Source organism: Pteropus alecto, unplaced genomic scaffold, assembly GCF_000325575.1.
Source record: "Pteropus alecto unplaced genomic scaffold, ASM32557v1 scaffold1027, whole genome shotgun sequence".
Classification (NCBI taxonomy): Eukaryota; Metazoa; Chordata; class Mammalia; order Chiroptera; family Pteropodidae; genus Pteropus; species Pteropus alecto.
The window spans coordinates 164,681-190,913 of record NW_006440128.1 but is presented as its reverse complement, the minus strand read 5'-3'; the positions used below and the strand labels follow the sequence as shown (position 1 = coordinate 190,913).

The 26,233-nt window shown below is 37.1% G+C and overlaps 1 protein-coding gene, 1 non-coding gene and 1 pseudogene across 4 annotated transcripts in view; 1 reads left to right on the top strand and 2 right to left on the bottom strand.

The window, feature by feature from the left end:
• Window positions 1–289: 289 nt before the first annotated feature.
• Window positions 290–26,233, bottom strand: part of LOC102887938 (long-chain-fatty-acid--CoA ligase 4) — a 72,976-nt gene continuing 47,032 nt past the window's right edge. Inside the window, exons 3-9 of one of the 3 annotated variants that reach the window (XM_025050426.1) lie at window positions 10,475–10,711; window positions 10,057–10,234; window positions 8,279–8,388; window positions 8,021–8,159; window positions 3,871–4,021; window positions 3,602–3,725; window positions 290–391 (exon numbers count right to left, since the gene is read on the bottom strand). In XM_025050426.1, the coding sequence (XP_024906194.1) occupies window positions 305–391; window positions 3,602–3,725; window positions 3,871–4,021; window positions 8,021–8,159; window positions 8,279–8,388; window positions 10,057–10,234; window positions 10,475–10,702 (1,017 nt within the window). In that variant the 5' untranslated portion in view covers window positions 10,703–10,711 and the 3' untranslated portion in view covers window positions 290–304. Of the gene's footprint in view, window positions 392–3,601; window positions 3,726–3,870; window positions 4,022–8,020; window positions 8,160–8,278; window positions 8,389–10,056; window positions 10,235–10,474; window positions 10,859–26,233 lie in introns of those variants that run through there. The other 2 variants (XM_025050425.1, XM_025050424.1) reach the window with 2 other exon arrangements.
• On the bottom strand, window positions 9,759–9,877 carry LOC112484018 (annotated as a pseudogene).
• Window positions 15,491–15,563, top strand: TRNAN-AUU. The gene has a single exon. It is a non-coding gene; the product is annotated as a tRNA-Asn (tRNA).

Sequence of the window (26,233 nt, the reverse complement as noted above, 5' to 3'; positions counted from 1 at the left end):
TCCCCATTTTTTTAATTAAGCGATTAAACAAAATGATCTTTAGAGTATAGTCTACCTTTAAAATATTATGACCAATCCTCACAGTAGGTAATTTGAACTCAGACATTTTTATCACCTAATGTTCAAGTATCAGCAAACACTACCAGACATACATTTCAGAAGTCTGCCATTTCATCTTTTCTATACTAAGATTTATTTTAAGCAACACATATGCCATAATTTCAACAAAGTAAAATTATTTTAAAAATATATACAATACCTAATATTACTTTTTAAAAATCCAAATGCAAGCAATAAATGACATTTATACTCTACTCACAGGAACAGCTGCCATGAGTGTAGGCTTCAGTACAGTACAGTCTCCTTTACTTCCTTTTTTAATTTTGCTGGACTACATTAAAGAAAAATTAAATAGGATCAGGACAACTAATCTTAGCAAAAAATGTTATAATTCAAGTATTAACAATAACAAAGGCAGGAATTTACACATAGAATTTGATCTTCTACTGCTCTGCGAGTTATCTGTTAGAACTATCATAATCTTAAGTCTGAAGTGTAAGTGCTTTAGTGATTTATCCTGTATTCTTTCTTCCAGCACATTTCAGCCTTCCATAGAGGGGAAACTCAAATCCAGAATAAAGGAGAAAGGGATATTTTGGTAAATGAAGCATTCTTATTAATAATATTATCATCAAACATAGGCTAGACTATCTGTTTTTAACAAAACACCTCAACTAAGGTGGATCAGACACTAAAACAAAACTGAAGATAATTATAAGTTAATTTGATTAGCCAAAAGGCAAAGCCACATCTCAAAGTCACCACTATGAATATCAATTAACATACAGAAATACTAACTGGATAGCATTTTGGTTGACAAAATACTGAAGACACTGCCAGTGACCATGGGGGGATATGCACATACATGTGTAAATGTGTATATATTTTTTCTTTTCGATTCTTCTTTTGCACATAAATACTTTTTGGGATTTCAAATGTCAGATCTGTAGGTAGAAAAATTGATAACTGCCCACTGAAATAGCTAGATAAAAATAATAATCTGCTATAATGTGGTTCATTAGGCTATAAGTTTAGCTGTATCATGTGTTGGCCATGGCCAAGACAGGCAAAAATAAAAACAAAACCCAAAATTAAAAAAAAAAAAACCCAGCTCTTAAGAAGCAATGTGATCCACTAGTACCACCAGCTCTGCCATATAGAAGGTTCTGCTAGTAGAACTCAATAGTTTTTATCCTACTTTTCTTTAAGACACAGAGAAAATAAAATAACCCCTTGTGTTTTATGTATGTGCAAGGGTGTTCACATTTGTGAATGGAAACCTACACTGCACATGCACACCTCTATGGCCCATAGAGGAAAAGATGGGCTCTTAACATCCTTCAAGTCAGAGCTGCCTTCCACATATTGCTGACCGGTTTTTGCTATAGAGAGCAGTTAAATAGCAGTAGCCCCAAGGAGCCCTTCCTGGCTTTCTTTATAATTCTTAGTAATATTCCAGTTCTTGTCTTTATTATGATCACAGTGACCCTAGTTACAACAATATCACTATCATCTGCTGGCTTCCAATGTGGTACCCTGGTCTCCTACCTTTTTCTGACTTCCTATGTGAGGGAGACTCTTGGGTTTTAGATTCCTAGTCTGATTGAGACTCTTTATAATAAAGTTTATTAAAAAGGTAGGTGTGAATGCCCCCAACACTTTTGTAACAGGCTTCTAATGTACTACTTTGCCTAAGAGAGCAAGAATGAAGTCAGACCAGCAACAGACTCCAATTGCCCCACTTTCCTCACGCTGAGGCTACTGTTATCAGAAAGGCAGTGAAAACAAAGGTTGCTAGTCTCTAGCTTCTGAACCTCCCCATTGTAGGAAAAAAATCATACTCAAAACTTACTGAAATATATTTCACATTCTGGAAACATCTGAACATAAGAACAACTGACTACCAATGCATCAAATGCAATCATCACAGATTTTTCAACATTTTTTTTTTTTACAATTTAAGCCCCAGTCTTATTCATAGGTCTCTTTTGACTTTACTAGATCAAGTCCTGTTATTAGTTTACTTCATAGTTAGTTTACTTATTCTCTCTACTATTCTAGTGGATTTTAAATGTGAACTTTTAGCTGAGTGGTTTGGTGAAACACAGCAGCTTTCCATCTTACAAAGAGGTTATACTCCTTAAAGTACAAAGTAGGTAGTAGTTGTTTAGAACGAAAAACATTTTCTCATGGAAAAGCCACTTTAAAAGTCGGTTGTATTATCCTTGGGGGTGGAGGATAGTGGTAATGACTAGGAAGAGACACAAGGGAGATTCTGGGATCTGGAACTGTTCCTTCTTTCTTGACCTAGATGGTGTCATCACAGAAGTTTATATATGTATGTTAAATTTAATCAAGCCGTACATTTAAGATTTGTGCACCTTAAGTTTACATCCAAAAACAAACCAAAAAAAAATAGATGGTTGCGATCCCAATTAAATCTCAAAAAATCTACTTAGTTATTTTATCTTAATATTACGCAACCTACCTAATCTCTCCCTAAAATGGTATTTCTACAAAAAAAGTATTACAATTTCTAACTGTGAATGCCAAGGGCACGTCTTCTTACCAAATGAATGTGCAACCAAAACTCCCAAATAAAAGGCAGCATTACCTGGGGTTCTGAAAAATAACAGTTGGGCCTCCAGTGATGGGAGTAGAAGAAGCTGCACAGGGAATCAAGTCATTCCTATCTATACTCAGTTTATCTTTCAGCATTTTAAACTCCACAGCTCCCTGAGAAGTTCGCCTCCCCCACCCCCCCGCCACAGTGTCTGGTTGAAGCTTTTCTATAGCCACTATTCCAAAGGAGAAATTATACAGGACTGTGGACAGTAGGTATTAGGTTTCACGTGTGATTTCAAATGAGCTTAAAAACATGAGTTAGCTGTACCTGCTGTTGGGCTTCCAGCTATGAACAAGAAGGTGAAGGGAGAAGCCTGACTCAGGGTAGAAAGTTGAGTGCTGTCTTTGGACATGTTGCAGTGAGTGCTATCCAACAGAACTTTCCACGATGATGGAAATGTTCACTATCTGTGTTATCCAATATGATAATCACTAGTCACATGTAGCTACTGAGAACCTGAAATATGGTAGAACAACTGGGAAACTAAATTTTTCTGATTTGATTAAAATTAAGCTGTATTTCAACATGTGGCTAGTGGCTATTGTGTTGGACAGCACAACTCTAGAGAAAACTCAGAGAAAAATTGGGCCTAAATCCTACCACATCTCCCCTAAAACCCCAAGAAGCTCAGTATATTTATATTTTCTCTCCTAGCTTTCCAAAATAAAAATCTAATACAGAAAGACAAGATGAAAGTAATCACTGGTTTCAAAATAATAATAAAATATGTAAATAAAGCAATGCTAACAAATACACAAGGTTATTTACTAGTGCTACATATTGCTCATGGGAACTCTTTTTGAAATCATGGAAAAAGTTTTAGCTGACTTAAAATATCTCATGTTTTAGTAGTATGTTCTCAGTCAAACAATGGCATTTAATATGATCATGCTAATATAATGAAAAGTTTGTCACCTGGTCAGAGAGGGTAAGTGGAGAAGAATATCCAATCCTACAGCCATAGGTAAAGCAAGATATCTCTGCTGTCAGTTCTAGGACATGAGCCAAAGGCAAGTAGCCAATATATGTGTCCTTAGGTCTAAAACAAGAGAAATATTTTAGCCAATCTTAAAAAGTTATTGTAAATTAGAAACATAAATAACCTTATTGTTTTAATATAGATCGAGTTTAGAAAATGTGAACATGAGCTCTGATTTCTGAGAAGAAAGTCAAATGGTTCTTACCCCAGGCCAGGAATTCTCTCACATTGGCCTGTCATTCCAGCTATCAAATTGCAATGATGCATCATCACTCCCTTAGGTCGGCCAGTAGAACCGCTGGTATACATGACGATAGCCATGTCCGAAGGTGCTGGTCTATTTGGAGCAATGCTTGCTAAATGAATAAAAAGGCACCACATTTTTCTTCAGTTTAAAAGTGAAATTGCTACACAAGGATACAATTTTTAGATTTTGACGTAATGATAAATTATTTAAAACAAAGTCTCCCCACTGAAAATCAAAAGAAAAAAAGTTATTAAATTCTGATTAACTGCAATGAGAACTTCAAACTCAACTTGGCCCATTTTCTGGATATGTACCCTAATCCCTGCCTGTTCATGCCTTTCCACAGTGTTGTATACAAAGTAGTGGTTTGAAAAATTTCTAGGACATTGGAGAATCAGGAAGGTAAGGACATTGTGGATTAGCATTTCAGGCCTGGGTTTTCTCATCTCTAAAATGAGTCAGTTGGGACTAGATTAATAGTTCTTAACCATTGGTATGCCTGGGAATCTCCTGTGGAGCTTAAATAAAATACCATCTGTGGATCCTAGTTCTTAAAATTCTGATTCTGTATGTCCGGGATAGATCAAAAGCTCCACATACCCCTGATTGAAACCACTAGACTTGATTAATTTTTTAAATTTTTACAAAAATAATTTTATTTTAAAACAATTAAACCAGAGACATTGAATTAGAATATCATTATACATGTAACACATTCTTTTGGGTCTTCCAGATTTAGTACTTCTTCCCCTATGTAAATCAGACAATACATAGATTCAGTTTTAATAAAAACTGAAGAGGACTTTTAGGGTATCAAAAGCCAGAGACCATGTTGAGGGGTTTATACTCCATTCCCTATCAAAGGTAATATCTAAATAGTATCTAAACTTCACTTCTTTCAGCATTCTGTCTGAAGATAAGAATGTTTAATCATCTTAAAGGTTCTGGGCCCCAGATCTCTGTTTATTGAATGATTAGGGGAGGAAAATAGAGAGGTCTTCCCAACAGATTATGTTCAGCCGTCTTGAGTAGAGTCAGCAGATTTTTTTTTTTCAAAGGGCCACACAATAAATATTTTAGGCTTTGAGGGCCATATGGTCTCTATCACAACTACCCAACTTTACTGTTGTACAGTGAAACGAACCATAGACAACTGTGAAACAAATGGATGTGACTGTGTTCCAATCCAACTTTACATAGAGAAACAGATGGCAGGCTGTAATTTGCCAGCCTGTGCACTAGAGTCATGCTCATCGAACTATCTATTGTAAGGATCTATTTATTTCCCTTACAGTTTATGAATGGATGCTTTTGAAAAATAAAATAAAAATGAATTACTAGAAAAACAAAATAAAAAAGATATGAGTTCAACATTTTTAGGTTAAACAGACAACAAATTAGGTTTCAATAAATATAATTAGGACAGTCATACGTAGAGAAAAAGAAAATAATTTAAAAAGCTATAAATATTGTTACTTAAAAGTATCTTCTAGCCTATTAATAAAGGGAATTGCTATTACAGACATACTTTTTTGTCATCCCACAATACTAACTAAACAAAAAGTTGAGCAAAACTACAACTTCCGATATTAAGTGCTAATACACATAATCTAAAAGTCTAAACACTGTACATATCATATTTAAAAGTTTTCATGTGACATAAGTTTGCTTCTTACTATTAATTTAATTTAGGTTGAATTGACGACAGTGCTATTTACAAGAAATAATATATATCTAAACTGTTCCTATTTTTATAATAGCTCTATTGAGGTATAACTGATATACAAAGACTCGTACACATTTGAATATACAATTTAATTATTTGAACTTATGCAAACACCCATAATACTATCACCACAATCAGGGTAGGAGACATATCCATCACCTCCCTGAGTTTCCTTGCATCCTGTTATTATTAACTTGATCATTAAGGTAACTTCGACTCTCAAATTCCAACATGCTAAGTTTTAAACGCACTTCAAGATAGTGTATCATGCTAACCTAGTAACTTCCTTTCCTTTCCAGAATAGACCAAATGTCCAGAATACCTGGGTATATTATCAGAATTAAATAAAAGCTTAACAAGATTGTTAGATTTTTAAAAATTAGTTTATACTCTGTATGATACTATAATAGTGGATACATGTCATTATATATGTCTAAACCCATGGAATGTACAACACAAAGAGTGATCCCCAATGTAAACTATGGACCTTGAGTGATTATGAAGTATCAGCGCTGGTTCATCAATTCTAACAAATGTATCACTCTGGTGAAGGATGTTGATAATGGGGGAGATTATGTATTGGAGGAGGGGCCGGGGGTATATGGAAACTCTCTGTACCTTCCCCTTCATTTTGCTGTGACTCTATAACTGCTCTATAAAATAAACTATTTTTTAAATCAGTTTATGAAAATGAATTATAATTTTATGTACCAGCTAAAATGAAAATTTTAAACAGTGTGATTTTGATTTACCAACTGAAATAACCAAAGATAAGTTATACTTAAATTGGCTAATGTAAATGCTCTTTAAAGATCTCTACTGCAGAGTTTATAAACCAAGCATGTAGGAACTAGATCCTTCCTCCGGAGACTAATGGATGTAGAAGCAGTAGATAGGTTAAGATTCTCTCAGTCTAAGTACACAATGTGACACTTTACTTCTTATCATCGTAACAAGTATCTACTCAGATAAAGTACCACAAAGAATATGTGTATCTTATTTAATGTACAGATGAGTGGAACTAGGTGAATATGTGTTCTATCATGTCATTGCTCCCACAAAATTATGAGAACCCAATACCCCCATAGTTTTGTGCTGACATCCTTTGGTGAATCAGAACTGGCAACAGATCCCTACCAATAAGGACTTCCCAGTCAAGTTTACCCCAATCTTGCAGGGTCAACCTCGTGTTGAGAGACAATTCTCCGTGGGTCTCTTGAGTTTCCGCACATTTTGTGAGTAGAGGTACTGACTTTATTCCAGACAATCTTTTCAAGGATGTTTCCACAGTGAACAGCCTTGGAAAATCGAGAATAGTGTCTCCCTCCAGAGCAAAGAGTAGGCATGCTTACTGTCTAATACGATATAATCTCTCTCTCTCCAGGGCATAGGATAGGCATGCTTATTGCCCATTATAAAAGATTCAGATTCCCTTAGCTCAGAGTTCCTCTCCTATAACAGAACCCACTGCATGTGTAGATGTCATTTAACCCTCTTTGCATTGCCCTGTGGAGACTGGAGTGCAGGAAAGCAATACAAAGGCTGATACCCTGGGTACTGCTATTTCTGTGAGTAAAACACTTCATCTCTGACCCAGGAATCTTGTATCTCCAAGGAACTGTGGCAAGCTCATTTGTTTGTTTGCAAGGTAGGTAAAATCTCAGCCTCTCTGCTATGCTCCACAAGGGGTAGAGTGCTATACTTGACACCTGTTATTTCAAACATGTGTTCAGTCTCTAATGGTCATAAATATTCAAAAGTTAAACAAAGCTTCAACCAACATTTTTTCTCCTTTCTTCATCTAGTGGAGTATCGTGACCTTCACATTAAACATGAAAGAAAAACTATTTAAATTAAGTATTTAATTTCCTCAACCCTCCGTCCTGATGACCAGCTGATATTTTGCTACAAGGCAGATTTACTTGTTTCAAATGACATACCAACTACCACTTCAGTGGTAGAATAAATCCAAGCATGAATCCTGGCAAACAGTTTTGCATCCTCTGTGACATCATTAACATCACTAGAATTATGAATTAAAAACAGTTTAGTAAATGGAAGGCCTGAGACCTTTTCCTCAGGCGAGGTCCAAATTGGACAGTTACAGTAGGTTATTTGAAAAAAGTTTGGCAGCAACCACCATAAAGTCTGATGCATTGAGTGTATCTCCACTATTTAGTAAATTTTAAAACAGTGGTTACTTTTTTGAGGAGAAAGGAAGGAAAATCTCAATCATATATGGTCTTGATGGGTTTTTTTTTTTTCATTTTTAAACTTTTTTTAATCAAAGAACTTTACAATTTTCACTCACATCACTTCTTTTCCTAATCTACGGAAATAACAAATCTCGAATAGATGAATAAATTTAACTGTTTTACTTACAGTTTTCTGGCTTGGATCCCAGCTCTTCTACTGATTGCATGCTGTGAATCTCAAATCCTTCAGGGTATTCTGTTTTATTGATAGTCTTATTGTCCACATAAATGATATGTTTAACACAACTGATGTCTAACAGTGCAGTCTGTTGAGCAGAAAGAAAATCCAGCTATTAAATGTGGCCTGTAATAAACTCAATTACTGAATACTTTCCTGACCTGTCAGATAACACTACCATGAATTAAAAGAAAATTTCATATTTACCTTAAGTTTATTTTCCAGAAGTTCAACACTAGTAATCAGATAGGCAGCCTCAGATTCATTTAACCCATGAACTACACCTTCTTTGCCAAGTGTGGCATATAAAGTCACAACTACATAATAAAAATAAACACAATAGTTAAATTACAAATATTTATTTGGTATGACAGTATTTAAGTCAGCCTTTAATGATTGGTACACTCACAGACAAAAAAGACATTTTATAATTTAATTTGATAATCTCTGCTATTACCCTTCAACCTTGCCTCAAACTTCCTGGTACCCCCAAATTTTCCTCACGAATTCTCAGGATTCTAACTTTCTAAACCTGATGAAACCTAGAAATACAGGAAGTGCCACAACTGGTCGAAAATCAGTCAATTACAATTCTCAAGGAGAAAAGGTTCTGGCCGAACTCTTAATGCAGGTCAGAGCTATCCCAGCTAGGGCTCTCTTCTGACACACGCTTTCACTGGTCATAGCACCAAAGAACAGATAAGTAATCGAGATTCCTCAGATTTTGAGGATTTCAAGTCAGAAGATAGGCCATGAATCATGTTTTCATTCCTCCTAAGAAACTATTTTGGTGGGTTCAATTCCCACACTGATTAGTGACCTTCAAGCCTAAATTGAGGGGGCAAGGAGATCTACTCCTTAGGAGCTATCAGAAAAAGAAAACAAACTGAAACCGAGATCAGTTAGAATGAGAGGATATCTGCTAAACTTAGGTCAGACTTGGAAATTCAGCTCTAGGCTGGTAACTCAAACAACAACATGGTTAAGAACAGCCGCTTTTCACAAGCTGTTGATTGTTAAAGCTGGGTGATGGGTACACAGGGGATCATTTTCATGTTAGTCATGAAATGACTAACTCTATTTTAGTGGGTTTAATTTACAATATTTACAATAAATATTTGTAATTTAACTAACTCTGATAGCTCCTAAGGAATAGATCTTGCCCCCTCAATTTAGGCTTGAAGGTCACTAATCTGTGTGGGAATTGAAATGACTAACTAGTCATGAAATGCAAACTCTATTCCTACACCATTCCTGTAGTGTTCTATTTCATTCAACAAATAACTGAGTACTTAGCATGTGACAGGTACTGGACTGGTAATTTTTTTAAATCTTTTTTTTTTTTCACAATGGCTATAAGAATCAGAAACACACCCAATTTTACTTTCTGGCCAACATACCTAATGCCAGTTCAAGCTGCCATGTGTTTCTTTTACATGTAAAATGGAAAAAGTCAAATAAGAGGCCTTGAAGTAAAGAAATTAACTAGAATTATCCTAAGCAATGATTTTTTTTGTTGTCATTATTTTGTGGGTAACTTCCTAAAAATGCCCCCAAACCTTAAATCTTTCAGGTACAATTTCACTTCCAATTTAAGAAGTAAAATTCTAAATTCTATCCATTAATCTGTCAAATCTCATACTAGCTCTTCAAAGTTATTTACTTACTTATTTATTATTATTTTTTATGCCTACAGCACCTGGTCTTCCTAGGTGGTCTCCCATCCAAGTACTAACCAGGCCCAACCCTGCTTAGCTTCCGAAATCAGACAGGATTGGGCTTGTTCGGAGTAGCATGGCTGTAGACCAAAGCTATCTTTAACAGAAGTTATGAGATATCTTTTAACTACATTACATAGTGTTTTACAGAAATAATTTATGCAAATGATTAAAGAACACCTACTTCGAAAACTAGAGGATCTCAGGACAATTTCACATGTAAGGCAAAGCCCTCTCTCTTCCCCTCCAAAAACACAAGGCACTTACGAGGAAAGTTGTACTTAAAGCAGGTCTGTGCCGCAATCAACCATTCGGCCCTGGTCTCACAGAAAATAGCAATAGTGTTCTTTGGTTTTAATCCCAATGCAGTAAGTCCACTACCAAAGTTATTCACTCTGAGGTTCACTTCAAGATAGCTCATCCATTTATAGTTCCCAAGAATTAACTGTTAAAGTGAGACATTCCCTAAGATTAGTATATTTACTCAAACAAGCAATTAAAATACCATTCGAAATACAAACTCTAAAATTTCCCTTAAGGGAATATACAAAAGCTATTGGTACCTTCTAAGAATTATTTACACAACAATATAATGCAATGTAAGAGTATTTAAAATGCATTTGATTTATGATAAAGTAAAATGTACCCTCCTCTTAAGAAAATAAAAAGCACAAAAATGCTTTACCTTCTTAAAAACCTTTCCATTCGGCTGCATTTCATTTTCTTCACTTAGGATCTCCCTGGTCCCAAGGCTGTCCTTCTTCCCAAATGTGGATACGGCATGATCAAATAATTTATCCAGAGTGTCTGCTCCAGGGATGTCTATGACAGCTAGCGAGTCAAAATGCGTGACAGAGCGATATGGACTTCCAGGGTTGTCTGAAGTGGGCTTAGCTTTTATTCTCTTTGCCATAGCGTTTTTCTTCTTGGCATTGGTAAGAAAATACCATGGAATAAATATAAGGGCACTGTATATTGTTATTAACAAGTGGACAGGCAGCAAAATAATTGTGGGCACATTTAGCTTAAGTTTCATAGTGGCAAGGCTTCTAAAACGGTGTTTATTTCTTGTTATTCTTTGGCTCGGAAAGCCTTATTTTGCTGAAGAAGGCAATAATGGAAGCAGCAGTAAGAATAGCAGTATAGCCAAGACAATTCGATTTTACTGATACAGATAAAAGTTAGTAATCTTTGGAAGCCGACAATAAAGTACACCTGTAGGTGAAGACAATGAACCAGGCAGAGAGCAGGGGGAAAAAAAAAAGAGTATTAAAAAGTTGGCAGCACCACTGATTTAAATACTCAAGACTTTATTAGTTTATAATAATTGATTTGATACAGAAAGCTGAAATAACTGGTCTGAAAGACTGGCATTTACTATCTTTAATCATTGCCATAAACTTCTGAATTTAATCTTTTCTAGGTTTTTAGGTGTACTGCTACTCTGCACATCATTTGTAAGACAGTTGAGTAACACCAGTTTAATATTTACACGAATTCATGAATATGAACTTTAAGTTGGGCTAAACTTTGGGAAAGTAGGGAATGTCAGTCAATAATGAGGTTTCTCTTAATATGTGTATGGTAAACTAGACAGGTTTAAATTGGATTTGGTTTTGTATGCAAAAGGGAAAACCTATCTACCAATTTAGGTTTACTTCTCAAAGATCAACCCAGAAGTATTGAGTTCCTCATTAAGGTAAAATTCTTAGGTAATGCTATTCACTATCTCCTATCCCCAAATTTGAGAATACAATCATAAAACCATTTCCTAAGTGTCCACTTTGTGCTCAAAATTGTACCAGTTGCCTGAGAGTGTTAAGTTCAAAGCAATGTAAGTCCTGGACCTTGCACTTATGAGGCAATCAGCACACAACAGATCCAGTGTTTTCAAACTCTTTTGAGGGGAGGGGGGCAGATAAACCATTTCATCAAATAAAAACCCATGCAGACTGCCCATACATAAAACGAAAGTGAAATCAGTCTGGCTGAAACAAGGATTAGGGATGTCCAGAGTTACATCCAGGACTTCCTAGAACCCCTCTCCCAAAGTGACCACTGAAGCATTTCCAATAACTAAGTGCCACGGTATGCAGTGTAAGCAATAAATGCAACAGGAGTTCAGAGGAAGTGTAAAATGGCCAAGAGTAATAACTAGGGGAGGCTCCGTGGAGATTAGACTTAAGTTGGACCTTAAATTAAGGACCTGGAAATGAAGGAGAAAGAAGGGCATTCTCAGCAGGAGAACCACATTAAGAAAAATAACAAAGGTAAGAATGAAAGGACTTTGGGAGAGTAGGGAGTGCCAACAATAAGGACATTAGCCTGACTGGGGCATAGAGTACTCATTGGCTAAATAGGCTACAGTAGTTAAGGAACTAACAAATAAGGCAAAACAGTTTTGATTTGATTAAGCAGAAAGTGGAGGCCATTGCAGGTCAGAACTGTATCAATTGGAAAGGAACTGCAGAAACAGCCTCAGGGACACTCAGGGAGTTTGCCTTCAGCTATTTTGGTGAGTGGCAGTGAATTTCAACCATAAAAATTAAATTATTAGTTCACTTTGGGAAGACAAACTGAAGCCCATTCTTCCATAACTCTTGTGCAAATAGATAAGCAGACTATTGACCCCTGGGTAGTTGCTTTTACACCAATTACATGGTAGCTTAATCCTGCCTCTGCTTTTGTTCACATCCTTCAACTGAGTGTAGTGAAACGAGGAAGAAACTACAAGTGAAAAGGACCTGGGGGGTCAGTCCCCATCTCTGTCACTAACTGGCTGTGTGACCTTGAACAAAACTATCTGTTTAAGCTTAAGATCAGACTAGATCAGTAGCCCTTAACTTCTCAAGAGGTGATAGGCCCATTTGAGAATCTAATGGACCCAATTCCCCTCAGAAAGATATGCAAAACATTACACAAAATTTCATGAAACGTATACATGTACCCCAAAGGGTGACATCAACCATGAACTAAGAATTTCTGGCCTAGATGATTTCTTGGGGCCCTTCCACTTCCAATTTTATAATTTACCCTACCTAGAAATTGCTCGGTCTCTCTGATAAGTCCAGTCATTCATTTCTTCAAGATAAGGTATGTCAAGTGTCTATCACAGTGCTTGGTCCTCAATATGCAAGATTCCCTCTAACAATCCTCTCCTCCAACAGACATTTCATTACTACCTGAATCCACAAATCTTTCTTTCTCTAATTTTCTCCACCACTTGAAATGTCTACCACTCATTCTGGTCCTTGATTACATCATCGTTTCCAAACATCTAAGCACCTAAGCATAGAGCATGGACCAATAGTTCTCAACTACTATCAAACTCAAACCCAACATCTTTCTTATACCAAAAATTGTATAATATTCCTTTATAAACCTTAAGGTATAGTCACCTACCTACACACATAATTTAAAAAAAAAAAATAATCCTTACTGATAATATGAAGGAGTATCGAAAAAAATTAATTTAAAATAATACTTATTTCAACATATAAATTCTCAGGGACAATACCAGAAGACAAACGAAAGTCTTCAAAATTGATAAAATGCCCCTAAGGGGCAAGTAGCACCTCACCCTCACTTGAGAAATTGTCAGACTTGGGGCTGAAGATATGTAAAGAAGCAGAAACCAGCTTTTGAAGTGCTTTATAATCTAGTTGGATTTCAGTTGTTTTGTATGATTTTTAGTCATTCACATTGTTATAGACACAATCTTTTATACATGTTTGCCTTAAGTTTTGGATGTAGGGACATATCTTCTACTTGATCCTCATAGGATAGAGAAGCTGTGACAGCCCCTGAAGGGACTCCTTGGAACCTCCAGTTCGGCTGAATATTTTAACCACTGATATTGTCTTATCCCTTATCTCACAGAGAAGAAATGAAGGACAGTGCAAATTGCAACTGAGGCCCATCCAAGTCCGCTGCTGTTTCAAGCCTACCAGCCAGACTGCCCATTTTTGCCTAAAATTCCTTTCTTGTCAAAGGTTTTCCAGGGTTACACTCACATCTATTGATAAATTCATTAAAAAATTATTTGAACACCTACTATTTGTGAGTTTTGAGCACTTAATACAAAGATGAGTAAAACATGCTTTGAATTCTTTATAAGCATGTACATATTTGGTTATATATATGGGAAGGGCAGGGACATCAGTTCACAAATATATAAGGTAGAATATGATGAATCCCATAAGAGAAGCAAGAACAAAATGCTAAAAGGTATTCAAAAGAGGAGGGAAACTGCATCCAGTTTGGGGGTGTAGGTGAGGAAAGAGACGAGGAAGTAGAAACTTCCAGAAAGATTTCACAAAAAACATAGTATTTGAGGTGGGTGTCAGGGATGCCTATGTTTTCAAAAGGAAAGGGCGAAGATTGGTAAATGACAGTCCTATCAGAGAGAACAAATGAACGAGCAAATGGATGCAGGAAGAACAGTATAGGATGTATCTTAAAAAGAGCAAGTAGTGTAGAAGATGCTTTAATGCTCTCTGTAAAATGCTGTTCTAATTTTATGATCCAAGTCAAGGGGAAAATTGAATTATTTCGGAGCCAACTTTAATAGATTGTAGCTATACTCTAAGGGACACATGCATATGATGATTTGGTGACTGAAGATTAAACATCTGCTATCATATTAAGGGAAAATGAATTGTTCTCTAAAGAGAGAATGTCTGATATCCTGAGTGGTAAATGGATTAAACTGAGTTAGGAGACCTGTATTCAACCTCAGTGTCTGCTATGAAGTGTGACTTTGAACAAGTTATATAACCTCTTACTGAAAAGCTCTGTTATCAGGGGCATCATGTGTAAAACAGGACTATTGCTTGTGGTTGCTACTACATGATAATGTTGGGAGAATCTTTCCTCTCATCCAGCTTCAATTACATGGGCAATAATAATCAGTCCCTGGAGTACAACTTTCTCGCCTCTCTCTGTTGTACTCAGCTAAACCACAACCTGGTTAAATCCAATTCTCCACCCAATCTGCACCTATACCCACACAGCTAAATTTCACTAGAGAAAAACCTGTGTTGAATGTTCCCCTTTAAATCCATGATTGCTCCTGAAGTGGGCCCTACTGCCCTGTACTAGTCCATGCAATGGCCCACTTTCTTGGGTTTCATATTTTCTTCTCTCTCTCTAGAACACCAACATTCCTCATCCATCCTCATTCTCGGTTGTTTACTTGGCTTACTATTTTGCTGAGAAAACTAAAGAAGTCTGAAGAGAATTTCCATAGACTCCCACTGCTGTCTACCCACCTACTCACATCTGTAGTCATATGCTCTTTTCACTCCTGTGACAGTGGATGAACTAGTGATGCTCCCAGCTCAGCTAAGTTCAACCCCTTCACTAATGCATGACACCTTGTCAGTGCTGCTCTACCAGTTTTTCCCTCTATCTCCTGCCTCATTAATTTTTCCTGCTCTACTGAATCGTTCCCATCAGTATCATAATGGGTTATTATTTCTTTCATCTTAAAAACCAGTCCCCGAGAGCAGATGGTGGCAAAACTGGAAAGAAGCAAGCCAATATGCCCTGCTAAGGAAAGGAGTTGGTGGTGAACCACTGGATTTTGTAATCAAAGGAGTAACATTATCAGATTTGTTTTATGAAGAGAATTTTAAGATCTTCCCCGCCCCCCCACCAAAAACAAACAAACAAAAACCCACAAAAATGAAAATGAGGACGTGGTTCCATAGTGTAGCGGTTAGCATGTCTGCTTATTATGCAGAAGGTCCTGGGTTCACTCCCCAGTGGGGCCACGGTCCATGGTCTATGGCCATGCCACCCTAAACAAGCCCAATGTCTGATCTCAGAAGCTAAGCAGGGTCGGGCCTGGTTAGTACTTGGATGGAAGACCACCCAAGTACGAATACGAGGTGCTGTAGGCATAAATAATAATAAATAATAAAAAAAAATGAAAACGAAAACCACCACCATTCTCTCTTATACCTTCTTCTCCAGCTATGCCCCCATTTCTTCTCCTCTTCAGAACTCCTTAAAAGATTCTCTCAGTTCTCTCCTCCTATTTTCTCTCAAACCCACTACTCATGCTTTTGCCCCCACCACTCCACAGAATTGCTGGGATCAAGATCACCAATGACTTCCATGCTGTCAGATCCCAAGGTCAATCGGCATCCTTGAACACAGTTCACTCCACTTTTCCTGCTTGAAATTTCTTCACTTGGCTTCCAAGAGAACACATTCTTCAGATTTTCTTCCTACTTCTCTGGCTATTCCTTCTCAGTCTTCCTTGCTGTTTCTTCTTCATCTCCATGACTTCTAGAGGCTATAGTGCTCAGTCCTTGAGCCTCTTTTCTTTATCTACACTCACTCTCATGGTGATCTCATTTAGTCTCACAGCTTTAAATAGTACACACACACACAGAGTGATGACTTCTACATTCCTCTCCCTAGCCTAGAGGTCTCCCTTAAATGCCAGATTTGTATATGCAACTGTTTCCTCAACAGATCCACTGAGATACCAGTTAAGTTACTTCAAACTTAATATGTTCAAAACTGAGCCGCTAATCATCCTTCCCAAACCTTTTCCACTCAGTCTTGCCCATCTCTGTAAATTACAGTTGCTTTAACCAAAAACCTTAGATTCTCTTTCACTTCTCTCTCACACAAATTCCACACCCAATTCATCAGTAAATCCTACTGGCTCTACTTACAAAACAGATACCAAATCTGAATACGTCTCACCGCCTCCGCTGCTACCATCCTGGTTCAAGCCACTATCATCTCTTACCTGGATAAATGCAATAGCCAATCTGATCTCCCTGCATCCACCTTTATAATTAGTTCTAAACTCAGCAGCCAGAGTGTTCCAGTTAAAATGTTAGATCAAGTCATTCCTCTACTCAAAACCATTCAAAGAATCCTCAAATGACTCACTCAAGAAGAAAACTAGTCCTTACTATGAACTAGGAGCCTATAGATCTTTCCCTTAGCCCTTAAGTGTCTGACTTCAACTCCTAGTAAATACTTTCCCCTGGCTCATTCTGCTATAGTCCCCCTTGTTCTTAGCTGCTTCTGGAACACACCAAATATAATCCTGCCTCAGGGCCTCTGTCCATGCTCTTCTCTCTGCCTGTAATGTACTTCCGAGATACCTGCATAGCTTATTCTTTCATCTCCTTTTTGACTTTACTCAAATATCACCTCACCTCAATGAGGCCAAGTATTCCAATCCCTTTCGCACTTTACTTTTCTCCTTAGCACTCATCACTAATACATCATATGCTTTAATTTTCATGTTTATTATCAGTATCCCCATTAGAAAATAAGCTCCTTAAGGCAGACTTTATTGGTTGTTGCTGAATCCTCAGTGACTACAACAGTACCTCTAATGTGTTAGCGTTCAATAAAGTTGACTGAAATAAGAATGTACATAAAACTGCTCTGAAACTGTAAAGTAAAAATGTATGCAAATACAATAGGCTGAAGGCAACCAACGTCCGTCGTCTTTCAAAAAAATCACTTGTTCCTGCCAACATTCTAGGAAATCTTACACTCTTCAAATCCCTGGTACTTAAAATAAATTTGAACATGTTTTCATTTGCTTAAAAAAAAATGTAAAACTGGAAAAACTACCTGTTGCATAGAGGGGAAAAGCCTGATGTTATAAAAGATGATGGTTATGAAATTTGTACTATGTGCTTTTTTATGGGTACCTTTCACAAAGGATTTGCTATCCTTCCATGTATGAAGAGAGACACTGCTGTTCCATCATTAGTAGGACCTCGATTCTGAGTTGTGCTTCCTTGAAATGAAGTAATGCATTTATTTCTATATCAGCTGGAAAAGGGCAGGGCATCATCTTCAATAATGAGATAATTAATCATTCCTGTTGATGTTGACCATTGTATATGGAAAACATATTAATAACCACTTATTTAGCATTTTCTATGGGCTGGGCATTGTGTTCAGTTCTTTAAATACATTATTTTATTTAATCCTTCAGAAAACCCCTGTAAGTTATTACCCTCATTTTATTGATGGTGTAACAGTCTCAGACAGATTAAATAATATGACCAACATAACATAGCTAAGTAGGGATTTCTGAACCAGGTATATCTGATTTTAAAGTCCATGCGTTCGCCTATATTGTCTGTGACCCTGGTATTACTAGTATAACTTAAATAAGTGAAATGGACAAACTTTGGGTATAAAGAAATCCTGGCAACAATTTTGAGCACTGATCTGTCCTACATCCTAAAACATTTTTATAGGGGAAAAAAGAAGTCCTTTAGCTGTCTAGTAAGTCCTAGAAGTTTCAGTGAAAAATCGGATGCAATTTTATTTTATTTTTTGTTTTGAGGTCAAGTTTAATGATAACTTTCATTCCAGTTACTTCAAACACTCTGAGATAGTTAGGTTAAACACAAAAAGCATTAGTGATACATTAAGCTCTAGTATAAAAAGCAAACAAATACTACATATTGATTAAAGTCTGAATTTAAAAGAAGAAAGCATCGCCCCCAGAACCAAATGACACAACATCAATTTAAGAATAAAAGAGAAAAACGAATAAACTGAAGGCATATAAGGCCAGGACAATTTTCTTTGAAGTTTTAGAAAATGGACTCAACCAAGCAAAGACCCATGTATCTGCCAAATTGAAACACGCAGTAAAACCATATTAAATTCATCTGCACTTGCTATAAGACCTTATAAAAAGGTAAAAAATATCAATTTGAAAATCAATGATTAGCTATATAAGTGCTTTAAGAAATCACATTTTCAAGTCACATATAAATGTAATTTAAATATCAAATAGAAACAATTTGCCTTGTGAAAAGGATTAGCTGTGTCTACTAAATATTAAATCAAAAATAATTATAAAAGTTTCAAGAGATTAAACAAATGATTATACTTACACTTTAAAAGCTATTTCTACATAGATGTTGCACCACAAGACTTTGTAAAGGGGAAGAATGCTTTTTTAAAAACACATTTTCTTTCACACATTATTAAAAAATTCCAAATGATTTTAACACATACAGGAGAAAGCTCAAACACGATGTTAAAAAAAAAAAAAAAAAACAGCTGCATTTGGTTAATGAAATTAAACTTTACAGGAATTATATTATAACATAATTAACTTTATATTGATGTTAAAATTTAAAAACCATTACTATTTTAAGAAAATAAAAGGCATTAAGAGTAGTTAGCAGGGAGGCTTCCAGTCAAGATGGTGGAGTAGGTAAACGCTGCACTTGCCTCCTCTCACAACCACATCAAAATTACAACTACAGGGCAGCCATCATTGGGAGTTTCCTGAAGTCTAGCTGAACAGAAGTTCTAGAACTTGGGACACAAAGAAGAGGCCATCTCGAGACTGGTAGGAGGGGCAAAGAGCTGGTCCAACACCCGCATGTGGCGACTGAGAATCGGGAAGGATATCTCGGCTGAGGAGGTCCCCTCAAAAGAGGGAGGGGTCATGATCCCATATCTGGCTCCCCAGTGCAGTGCTCCAGTGCCAGGAAGAGTAGCCCCCAAAACTTCTGGCTGTGAAAACCAGTGGAGATGTGGCTAAGAGAGAGGATGGCTGAAATCACAATTAATCCTCTCAATAGGCCCGCAAGTGGACTTATTTGCTGACCACTTGCTATGAGCTCCAGTGCTGGGGCACTGACTTCAAAGGTGCCAGGGACATACAGAGAGGAACTGAGTTGTCTGGCTTCAGGGTGAGACCTAGAGGGGCAGTTTTCTACCAGACAGAAGTGAAGGCAGAGGACATTGTTCCCTTGTTGAGCCCTCCCCGCTATGTCTACAGCTTACAGACATAGGGGGCCACCATATTTGAGTCTCCATCAACCTAGCTAATACCATTCACCCCACCCTGGTGATTCCCTAAGACCCTGCCCCACTCACCTTCGGGGTCTACCTAAGCTGCTTCCAATGGATTTTCCATATAAACAATTTATCTTAGCTCATGCTGTGGACTTTCCTAAAATCTCTCAAAGATTCGCAAAACCTAAACAAGCCTCAACTGGCCTCAGTATACAGCTTGGCCTCTTGAGGTATATCCAAGCCCAGTGTGGGTGGCAGCCATCTGTGATTGCTTGGTGGCTCATGCCAGGTGCCGCAGGCAAGGCTCAGCCTGCATATGAACTTAGCCTATAGCGGGGCACCCCCTTTGCGTGCCCTGTGACTGGCTTCAGCCTGAGTTGGAGTACTATCCAGGACCACATCCGAGTACGACAAACCCATAGGGCAGACTGTGAAGGCACCAGAGCCCTGTTAAAGAAAATCCTGTTCCACAGGGAGACAGCCTCTGCACAACTGACCTTCCAGTGTAATCACCTCCCAGTCATCACAACCAATCGGCCCAAGAGTCAGTCCCTCTCATTGATGTGCAAACAGCAACCAAGGATCAGCTACATCAGGAGGGCACACACAACCCACACAAGGAATATATCTGGAGCACCCAGCTCCACAGGACACGTACTACATAAGACCACTCTACTAACACCAAGAGACATAGCAGCCCTACTTAATACACAGAAACAAACTCAGGGAGGCAGACAAAATTGGGAGACAAAGACACATGTCCCAAATGAAAGAACAGTACAAAGCTACAGAAAAAAAAAAAAACTAAACAAAATGGAGACAAGCAATCTAATGGATGCAGAGTTCAAAACACTGGTTATACAGGTGCTCAATGAACTTAGGAGAAGAGTAGATGAACTCAGTGAGAACTTTAGGAAAGAGAAAGAAAACATAAAAGTAGAGATAGAAAACAAATAGAACCGGTCAGAAATGAAGAATAACCGAAATGAAGAATACTTTAGGAGGAATCAACAGTAGATTAAAGCAGAGGATTGAATCAGAGGTTTAGAAGAGACAGTTCCAGCAAACACCCAATCAGAACAACCACAATAAAAAATAATGCAAAAAAATTAGGATAGTTTAAGGGGCCTCTGGGACAACATCAAGGGTACTAATATCCACAACATATGCATACCAGAAGAAGAGACAGAGCAAGGAATTGAAAATCCATTTTAAGAAAAAAAGACTGAAAACTTCCCTAACCCAGTGAAGGAAATAGACATACAATCCCAGGAAACGCAGAGAGTCCCAAACAAGATGAACTCAAAGAAGCCCACACCAAGACACATCATCATTAAAATGCCAAAGGTTAAAGACAAAGAGAGAATCTTAAAAGCAGCAAGAAAAACATACAAAGGAACTCCCATAAGATTATCAGCCAATTTCTCAACAGAAACTTTGCAGGCCAGAGGGCTTGGCACAAAATATTCTAAGTAATGAAAAGCCAGGATCTACCACCAAGATTACTCTATCTTGCAAAGCTATCATTTAGAATTGAAGAACAGATAAAGAGTTTTCCATACAAGAAAACGCTAAAGGAGTTCATCATCACCATGCCAGTATTACAGGAAATGTTAGAGGGACTACTTTAAGATGAAGAAAAAAGAAATAACAAAAATGTTAATAATAAAATGGCAATGACTACGTATCTATCAACAATTACTTTCAATGAAAATAGATTAAATTCTAAAATTCAGATTGAACGAAACACAGACTAAAAGTAAAGAGATGGAAAAAGATATTTCATGAAAATACAAACAAACAAAAAAGAGCTGGGGTAGCAATACTTATACCACACAAAATAGACTTTAAAACAAAGGCTATAACAAGAGACAAAGAAGGAACCAGTGAAACAACTTCTGGGTATTTATCCAAAGAACCCTGAAACCCCGCTTCAAAGGAACACGTGAATCCATATGTTCATTGCAGCACTATTTACAATAGTCAATATATAAAGACAAACTGGGTGTCTATCAGTGGATGAATAAAGAAGTGTACATATATACAATGACATATTACTAAGCCATAAATAAAAGAATGAAATCTTGCCATCTGCAACAGGGATGGACATGGAGGGCATTGCGTGAATGGATTTAAGTCACAAAGAGAAAGACAAATGCCACGATTTCACGTACTTGTGGAATCTAAATAATAAAATAAACAAAACAGAAACAAACTTATAGATACAGAGAACATTTTGAGGGCTGCCAGATGGGAGAGGATTTGGAAGTAGGTGAGAAGGGAGAAGAAATACAAATTGGTAGTTAAATACACAAGGTACAGATATGAAATGTATAGCCTAAAAATATAGTCAGAGAGAGTTTGGAGAAACATGGTGGAGTGAGAGACGTCTCCAGATCTCACCTCTTCAAACAACAATAAGCTGAACTTCTAAAACTCAACAAAAAACACCCAAACTGCACACCAGCATGACTGAGCGTGGGATCTGCACATAAGAGCTACCACAGGTTAGAACCCCGGGTGTGGGGTGGGAGACTAGGAGAAATAAAGAAGCTGCTTCTCGCAGCCCCAGGAGGAAGGGGAGGGAAGAAGGTGCGGCGAGGTCCCTGAACAGCCCTGCTTGGGAGTGCTGTGAGCTTTACCCGGCTGACAGCAGGGCCCAGTCATCAGGGCAGAAACCAGAGAAGCAAGATGGCAGAGAAACAACACTTGATTTCTACCAACCGTGGTTGCAAAACCAAAGCTGAGTCGAAGCTTCCAAACCCTAAGCCAAAGGACTCCTACCCTCAACCCTCTTAGACCAAACACCACAAGCCCCAAAGGAATCTGAGCAAACACTACTGAAACTGTCGCTAACACTGACAGGGATTGAAACTGAGGATAGCAAGCATGATTAAATATCTACGAGAAAATAAAAAGACATTATTAAGGCTTTACATAAAGCAGGGATCCAGGAGGCTTAGATGCCACCTACTGGAAACAAAAAGAAAAGTGCCTTCATTGCAGCAGGCTAAAGAAAGATCTTTATAAAATAAATCTTTCTGGAAAAAAAAAAGCTGAATACACTTGCATTAATACCCAGGTGGAGAAATATTCCATTAAACACCATGAACAACCAAGGTGACAAGGCATCTCAGAAAGAAGGAGAAAAATCTCCAGAAAATAAGCTTACAGACATACAAATATGCGACTTAAATTAATTCAGGAAGAATGGTACTTCTGAAAAAACTCAGTGAGATCCAAAACAACACAAATCAACAATTTCAGCAATTGAAAAAACAACTATTTCAGCAATTGAAAAAACAATTTCAGTAATTGAAAAAACAACTATGATCAGAACAAGGAGATTGAAACCCTCAAAAAGAACCAAATAGAACTTCTAGAGATGAAGAACACACTGCAAGAGTAGAAAAATGAAATAGCAAGCTTAGGAAATAGAGTTGACCAAATGGAGGAAAGGATCAGTGATATCGAAGACAGAAATCTAGAAATAAACCAGAAGGAAGAAGAGAGAAATTGAAGAATGAAAAATAATGAAAGAGAAATGCAAGAACTAGCTTATACCATCGGGAGAGGAAACATAAGAATAATGGGCATTATTGAAGGTGAGGAAAAGGAGCAGGGACTAGAAAGCATTTTCAGACAAAGAGTTGATGAGAATTGCCCAAATCTAAGGAATGAGCTGGAGCTTGGAATTAAAGAAGTCAACAGAACATCCAATGATCTTACCCCAAAAAGGCCTTCACCAAGACACATTGTATTAAAATTATCAAAAATCAACGACAAAATCAGAATTCTCAGGGCAGCCAGGGAGAAGAAAAAGGTAACTTATAAAAGAAAACACCCCATCCCAAATAATTAAAAAAGAATAAAAATAAAGGGAAATCCTTTAGATTATCCTCAGACTTCTCAGCACAAACCTTACAAGCCAGAATGTGTATGTATGTGTGTGTGTGTGTGTGTGTGTGTGTGTGTGTGTGTGTGTGTGTACAACTATCTTTACATATTCGAATGGTAACCATACAGAAGATTCAGACCTGAAATACATAACATAAAACAAGAAGAACCAAAGGGAAAACCCACAAAAGCCAACCAACCAAAATAAAGAAAACAGAACCACAGGGACAAGGAAGCAATGGAAACACTGAGCTACCAGAAAGCAAAAGATAAAATGGCTATAAGAAGACTTCATATTTCAATAATCACCCTAAATGTAAATGGACTGAACTTACCAATAAAAAGGCACAGAGTTGCAGAATGCATTAAAAAACAAAACCATATGATATGCTGCCTCCAGGAGACACATCTCAGTTCCAAATACAAATGTAAACTCAAAGTGAAAGGGTGGAAAACGATATTTCAAGCAATTGGCGAGAAAAGCGAAGCGGAGTAGTGCTATGCAAAATCAAAAAGGTAAAGAAAGATGCCGAGGGACACTTCAAAATGATAAAGGGAATCATACGCCAAGAAGACATAACACTTATTAATACCTGTGATCCCAATCTCCCAATCAGGGAGCCCCGAAATACGTAAAGCAATTACTAACAGAACTAAAGAAAGAAACAGACCAAAACACTATTGTAGTAGGGGACCTAAATACCCCACTGTCGGATATGGACAGATCATCCAATCAGAAGATCAATAAGGAAATAACATCGTTAAATGACACATTAGACCAACTGGACATAACTGACATTTCCAGAACCTTTCATCCCAAAAGAGCTGCTCTTACCCATTCTTCTCTAGTGCACGTGGAACATTTCTCAAGAATTGACCACATACTGGGACACAGAAATAGCCTCAACAAATATACGAGGGATGAAATCATACCAACCATAGTCTATGATCATAATGCTTTGAAACTAGTGATTAACTGCAAAAAGAAAGCAGAAAGAACAAGAACATGGAGATTAAACAACATGCTACTGAAGAATAGCTGGGTCAGAGAAGAAATAAAGAGAGAGATCAAGAGACACATAGAAACGAATGATAACGATAGAACAACATTTCAGAACTGTTGAGACATGACAAAAGTGGTCATAAGACGTAAGTTCATATTATTACGGGCCTATATCCAAAAACAAGAATGAGCCAAAATAAATAACCTAACACTTTGTCTTAAAAAACTAGAAGAGAAAGAACAAAGGAAGCCTAAAGTCAGCAGAAGGAAATAAATGATTGAAGTTAGAGCAGAAATAAACGAAACCAAAAACAAACAAACAAACAAAAAAACAATAGAAAAATAAATGCAACAAGAGAGCTGGTTCTTTGAGAAGGTGAATAAAATTGACAAATCCCTGGCTAGACTCACTAAAGAAAAAAAAGAAAGAACACAAATAAACAAAATCAGGGATGAAAGATAGAAAATGACAACACCGCAGAAATACAAAGGATCATAGAAGAATACTATGAAAAAGTATTTAACACCAAATTTAACAACCTAGAAGAAATGGACCAGTACTCAGAAAAATACAACCTTCCTAGACTGAATCAAGAACTGAAAAATCTAAAAAGCAGTATGGAAAATGAAGCAATCATCAAAAACCTTCCAAAAAGTAAAAGTACAGGACCAGATGGCTACACCAGTGATTCTACCAAATATTCAAAGATAATTCTACCAAATATTCAAAGAAGATCCAATACCTATTCTCCTCAAATTCTTCCAAAGAATCAAAGAGGAGCCAATACTTACCAACTCATTTTATGAGGCCAGTATTACCCTGATACCAAAGCCTGGTAAAGATAACACACACAAAAAAAGAAAACTACAGACCGATATCTCTCAGGAACATAGATGCAAAAATCCTAAATAAGATACTAGCAAACTGAATACAGCAACATATTAAAAAGATTATATACCACGATCAAGTGGGCTTCATCCCAGAGGCACAGGGATGGTTCGACATATACAAATCGATTAATGTGATATATCACATAAACAAATTAAAAAATAAGAATCATATGATTATATCAATAGATGCAGAAAAAGCCTCGTACATGACACAGCATCCATTTATAATCGAAACACTTAACAAAACCGGTATAGAAGGAAAGTACCTTAACATAATAAAGGCCATATATGACAAACCCTCAGCCAGCATTATACTTAATGATAAAAAACTAAAAAGCTTTCCTCTAAGATCAGGAACAAGGCAAGGCTGTCCACTATTGCCACTGTTATTCAATATAACATTGGAGGTCCTAGCAAGTGCAATCAGACAAGAGAAAGATATAAAAGGCATCCAAATAGGAAACGAAGTCAAACTGTCACTGTTTTCAGATGGCATGATTCTCTATATAGAAAACCCTAAAGACTCCACAAGAACATTAGTGGAAATATGCAAATACAGTAAAGTCTCTGGATACAAAATCAATGTTCAAAAAACCATAGTGTTCCTGTCCTCTAATAATGAGTGTCAGAAAAAGAAGGAGAAAAAATAATTCCTTTTGCAATTGCAACAAAAAGACTAAAATACCTAGGAATAAATTTAACAAAACGTGTGAAGGCCCTTTTATAACGAAACTAGAAGACCCTATTAAAAGAAATCGAAGAAGATACAAAAAATGGAATGATATTCCGTGTTCTTGGATTGGAAGAATCAACATATTTAAAATGACCTTATTACTAATG